This window comes from Salvelinus namaycush, chromosome 39, assembly GCF_016432855.1.
Source record: "Salvelinus namaycush isolate Seneca chromosome 39, SaNama_1.0, whole genome shotgun sequence".
NCBI lineage: Eukaryota > Metazoa > Chordata > Actinopteri > Salmoniformes > Salmonidae > Salvelinus > Salvelinus namaycush.
The window spans coordinates 5,290,155-5,296,154 of record NC_052345.1 but is presented as its reverse complement, the minus strand read 5'-3'; the positions used below and the strand labels follow the sequence as shown (position 1 = coordinate 5,296,154).

The window sequence follows — 6,000 nt, the reverse complement described above, 5'->3', positions numbered from 1 at the left end:
CAGCGCAGTGCAGTTTCTCTCTCTAATACAGCATATCTCCCCATCTACTGTTGAAACCACTTCTGGCTTTGTGTTGACCGATATCAATGACTTACAGGCTGTATGACAGGCAGACAGCCGCTGTGGTAAAGCTGCAAACCAAACAGAAGCAGACAAACAGAGAAAAGGCATTACTCACATCACATACTATAGTAGTACAAACACTAAGGTACGGAGGGATTTATTTGGATTCAGCAGTTTGCTGATGGTGTCTGTTTGTTTGACTATATTGCTAGTCTCACACTAGAATACTGATCACATGGACTTCACATGGAGGTCAATGGGCGGATGAACCACGCTCGCGTGTTAAGTAACCTTAGCTGAGTCCTGAAGACTTGTGTTGGCTCCTAGGCTTTAGCTGAACACACCAACACAATCTTGTAGCTGGTAAAAGGCCTGGGTTCGAACCCTCTCGGTCCTGTATTGATAATATGTAGTCTATGCTGTATATCTGTCAACTGCCCAGATGAAGGAACGTTGATAGCTTCTCCCCTGAAAGGCTTGTACCCCAGTCACTCACCTATAGTGTATTCCACCATGTTGTCCTCTCCTCCCAGGCTACAGCCCAGATGGAGGAGCGTCTGTCAGAGTTCATCCAGAACTTCTCCCCGGAGAGCGTGCTGCCGCTGGCTGACGGGGTCCTCAGCTTCATCCACCACCAGATAGCAGAGCTGTCCAGAGACTGCCTGACCAAATCACAGGACGGACTCATCACAACGGTGTATTTCTTTGAGCTGCAGGAGAATCTGGAGAAGATGCTCAATGACGTGAGTCATCATGCATAGTTGCAAACACATGCGGATGCACATACACAACACATATACATGCACACACACACACACACGCACCCCTAGTCCTCTTCTGGTCTTCCAAAAGTAACTGTCATTAAATTTTATTGGTGCAGAACCTATTAATTGCTAAGAATTTGTTTATCGCTGTCCCTGGTGCTGAAGCCCTCTCTCTTTCTCTCTCTGTCTCTCTGTCTCTCTCTCTGTCTCTCTCTCTCTTTCTCTTTCTCTCTCTCTCTCTCTCTCTCTCTCTCTCTCTCTCTCTCTCTCTCTCTCTCTCTCTCGCTCTCAGGCCTATGAGCGTTCTGAGAGCTCTGAGTTGACCTTCGTCACTGAGCTGGTCAAAAAGCTCTTCATCATCATATCTCGTCCCGCCCGGCTTCTGGAATGTCTGGTGAGCTCTATTACAGGTCTCTTACAGGTCTATTACAGGTCTCTTACAGGTCTATTACAGGTCTCTTACAGGTCTATTACAGGTCTCTTACAGGTCTATTACAGGTCTCTTACAGGTCTATTACAGGTCTCTTACAGGTCTATTACAGGTCTATTACAGGTCTCTTACAGGTCTATTACAGGTCTCTTACAGGTCTATTACAGGTCTATTACAGGTCTCTTACAGGTCTATTACAGGTCTATTACAGGTCTATTACAGGTCTCTTACAGGTCTATTACAGGTCTCTTACAGGTCTATTACAGGTCTCTTACAGGTCTATTACAGGTCTATTACAGGTCTATTACAGGTCTATTACAGGTCTCTTACAGGTCTATTACAGGTCTCTTACAGGTCTATTACAGGTCTCTTACAGGGACGTTGAATGTTCAGGCTGCGGCTCAGACACTCTGGAGACTCTATTCTAGAGCACCTGGTTCAAATGGGTTTCAGAGCAGTTCCCTCTCTAAATAGTTCAATGAGCTAGAAATATGTGGAATTGTTGCAATAGCTTGTGAGTGGGCAGTATATGCTGTACTATCATCACTTAATTGACATGTTGAATTATTTTGTCATATAAAATTATTTCATATTGCGCTAATTCCCCTAATGTGGAAAGTGTGTTAACTACCTTGTACAAGCTTGAATTTTCAACACATGAATTGAGTAGAATTACACATCTTTTTTACCTCAGATTGGTGACGTTAATATCAAGATTATACTAAATTGATTTAGCTTTTTTTTTTTTTTAAGTTGCTGGCCACAAACAAATCCACGTATTTGACAGTCAAGCTAGCACTCAAATGAAACCCCTGTCACTTTGTAGGTCTGTGAGGTGATGATTCGTTGAGATGTTCCAGTCAAAAAAGTGTTGTTTCCGTTTTGTATTGGCCATCTACTGTAAACGTGACACAAAGAGATGAGTTGACAAATGGCTACTACAGGTTGTCATCTATCGACAGGTATATGTAGTTTACCCAAGTTAGTTGTGGTTTTATCTTTTAGAAGAGCGCAAAGGGTACACGTCACCCCGGTTATTGTCCCAGTTCCATTGATCTTTATAGACAATAGTGATGTGATTCATTTGTGCTAGCTTTTGATTACAGTAGAACAAGCCAATCAAAGTGTAGAGTGGCTGCTTGGGAAATGTTGGTGTGTGTGCAGTTTATAAGCTACTCATTTAGCTAAATAGAACTAATCTGAACACAAGTGTGACGTATGTACAGTGGGGCAAAAAAGTATTTAGTCAGCCACCAATTGTGCAAGTTCTCCCACTTAAAAAGATGAGAGAGGCCTGTAATTTTCATCATAGGTACACTTCAACTATGACAGACAAAGAAAGAAAAAAAATCCAGAAAATCACATTGTAGGATTTTTTATGAATTTATTTGCAAATTATGGTGGAAAATAAGTATTTGGTCAATAACAAAAGTTTATCTCAATACTTTGTTATATACCCTTTGTTGGCAATGACAGAGGTCAAACGTTTTCTGTAAGTCTTCACAAGGTTTTCACACACTGTTGCTGGTATTTTGGCCAATTCCTCCATGCAGATCTCCTCTAGAGCAGTGATGTTTTGGGGCTGTTGCTGGGCAACACGGACTTTCAACTCCCTCCAAAGATTTTCTATGGGGTTGAGATCTGGAGACTGGCAAGGCCACTCCAGGACCTTGAAATGCTTCTTACGAAGCCACTCCTTCGTTGCCCGGGCGGTGTGTTTGGCATCATTGTCATGCTGAAAGACCCAGCCACGTTTCATCTTCAATGCCCTTGCTGATGGAAGGAGGTTTTCACTCAAAATCTCACGATACATGGCCCCATTCATTCTTTACTTTACACGGATCAGTCGTCCTGGTCCCTTTGCAGAAAAACAGCCCCAAAGCATGATGTTTCCACCCCCATGCTTCACAGTAGGTATGGTGTTCTTTGGATGCAACTCAGCATTCTTTGTCCTCCAAACACGACGAGTTGAGTTTTTACCAAAAAGTTATATTTTGGTTTCATCTGACCATATGACATTCTCCCAATCTTCTTCTGGATCATCCAAAAACTTCAGACGGGCCTGGACATGTACTGGCTTAAGCAGGGGGACACGTCTGGCACTGCAGGATTTGAGTCCCTGGCAGCGTAGTGTGTTACTGATGGTAGGCTTTGTTACTTTGGTCCCAGCTCTCTGCAGGTCATTCACTAGGTCCCCCCGTGTGGTTCTGGGATTTTTGCTCACCGTTCTTGTGATCATTTTGACCCCACGGGGTGAGATCGTGCGTGGAGCCCCAGATCGAGGGAGATTATCAGTGGTCTTGTATGTCTTCCATTTCCTAATAATTGCTCCCACAGTTGATTTCTTCAAACCAAGCTGCTTACCTATTGCAGATTCAGTCTTCCCAGCCTGGTGCAGGTCTACAATTTTGTTTCTGGTGTCCTTTGACAGCTCTTTGGTCTTGGCCATAGTGGAGTTTGGAGTGTGACTGTTTGAGGTTGTGGACAGGTGTCTTTTATACTGATAACAAGTTCTAACAGGTGCCATTAATACAGGTAACGAGTGGAGGACAGAGGAGCCTCTTAAAGAAGAAGTTACAGGTCTGTGAGAGCCAGAAATCTTGCTTGTTTGTAGGTGACCAAATACTTATTTTCCACCATAATTTGCAAATAAATTCATTAAAAATTAAAAGATTTTTTTTTCTCATTTTGTCTGTCATAGTTGAAGTGTACCTATGATGAAAATTACAGGCCTCTCTCATCTTTTTAAGTGGGAGAACTTGCACAATTGGTGGCTGACTAAATTCTTTTTTGCCCCACTGTATGTGTAGGGAGTAATGTTTATTTTTGGCCTTCAAAATATCACAACTTATTTCAGCATATTGATTATGAATTTGGACATTTAAAAACAAATTCATAATCAACAACAGGTAGCAGGAACAGTAACATTTTCAACTTATGTTTTAGGAATATAAATGATACTTTCCGCATCATTTTTCAACAGGATTCTACTTAATCACGTAAAAACTAATGAATGAACCCCAAAACGTGCTTTGGTTTATTGATTTTGATAATATAGCTGAAATTGTGAAAAATATGTTTGTTTTGCATACTATTCCAAATGGCACCCTATTCCCTTTATAGTGCACTGCTTTAGACCAGAACTCTATGGTCCCAAATGGCACCCTATTCCCTATTATAGTGCACTACTTTTGGACCAGGCCCCCATAGGGCTCTGATCAAAGGTAGTGCACCATGTAGGGAATAGGATGCAATTTGGGACATACACATTCCATACCGTTCATCCCCTTTAATCTGTCTCCCTCTCTCATTTTTCACTGAAACTAAATCAACAATACTAGAGGCTAACTTTATGACAGATTGTGCGGTGTATTTAACCAAAACACATCCCTTGTTTCATAGATATAGGTCAAAGATGTCTTTATATGAGTCATTACATATACAGCATTATGTTAAATGCCTAAGAATATTTTCCTAACTGGAAAACGTCCACCCACGTACACTGCTGCCATGGACCAACACCACATTCAATGACAGTTGAAATGAACTCCTCCAACTGTCCAGTTGACATTCAAAGCTATATGTACATAAGTCACTGGAGTGTCCCTGGATTTACACACTCTGATTGATGGCTTCCCCTGCCTGTCAAAGGCTTGGTCCCACCTCCTTCTGCTGTTGCATCTCATCTTCCCGTTGCCAGAGCGACCGGCGGAAGAGGTCGATAGGGTCAGGCTGGATGCTTCTCCTTGTGTCAGTTATATGAGAGAGAGAGTGAGAGGGAAGAGGCAGACGAGGATGGAGGGAGAGAGAAACTGAAATGAAGGCGGGAGAGAGAGAGCGAGAGAAGGAAAGATGTAGGGAAGGATGGAGGGAGAGAGAAAGTGAAATGAAGAGGAGAGAGATGGAGAGAGAGAGCGAGGAGAATGAAAGAGGTAGGGAAAGGTGGAGGGAGAGAGGAGAGAGAAAGTGAAATGGAGGGGAGAGAGAGGGGGGGGGGGAGTTCAGTTCATTTGGCATTCTAGTCACAGTCTCCTCTGATTTGGTGAAATGTCAGAGCCATGGTGGAAGAACATTATCCCACGTAGAGGTACATAGAGCAGAGCAGAACTCTGTGCAGAGAGCTTCACTCCCACAGAATCAAGTACAAGACTTATATTAGTCTTATATTGTGTCTCTAATCTATGATCACTCCACTCATCATAGTTGGCAATTCAGGGAACTTTGTAAATTTACTCAAAGGACTATAATCTATTCTAGTCCTTCTATTTCTATGGGTTCACTCCTCTCATCTGTATCTTAGTTGGCAAGGCCAGGGAACAGTTGAACATCGGAACACTGAAACCAGGAAATGACCTTCCCCTCCCAGCCCCAGGTGCTCTGGTTTCTAATAACAGTGTTATATCCCTCCACAAAGGGTGAATGAAAGAGATGCCCAGAGGACAGAATAAAGGCTATGTTAATCAGCTGCAGCACTTATTGGAGCAGCAATTCAAAGTTATGACCATGTTAGTACCCAGCAGTTTATTAGCTCCTTATTTCAGCCTATAGGATTCCCCAGTTAAACTCAAAACAGCACACACAATACCATACACAATGGCAGTCGATGTGGCAGATTTTGTCTGTTACACTCTATATTGTTCCCCCTCTTCTCAATACCACAGACAGTACTGTCAATATTGTCCCCCCTCCTCAATACCACAGACAGTACTGTCAATATTGTCCCCCCTCCTCAATACCACAGAC

General features: G+C 42.7%; 1 protein-coding gene across 1 annotated transcript in view; it reads left to right on the top strand.

Moving 5' to 3' along the window:
• The window catches only part of LOC120032474 (microtubule-associated serine/threonine-protein kinase 1-like), a 51,839-nt gene that overhangs the window by 18,687 nt on the left and 27,152 nt on the right, over positions 1-6,000 (top strand). The window contains exons 7-8 of the mRNA XM_038978581.1: positions 597-806; positions 1,120-1,221. Of these exons, the coding sequence (XP_038834509.1) occupies positions 597-806; positions 1,120-1,221 (312 nt within the window). The remainder of the gene's footprint in view (positions 1-596; positions 807-1,119; positions 1,222-6,000) is intronic.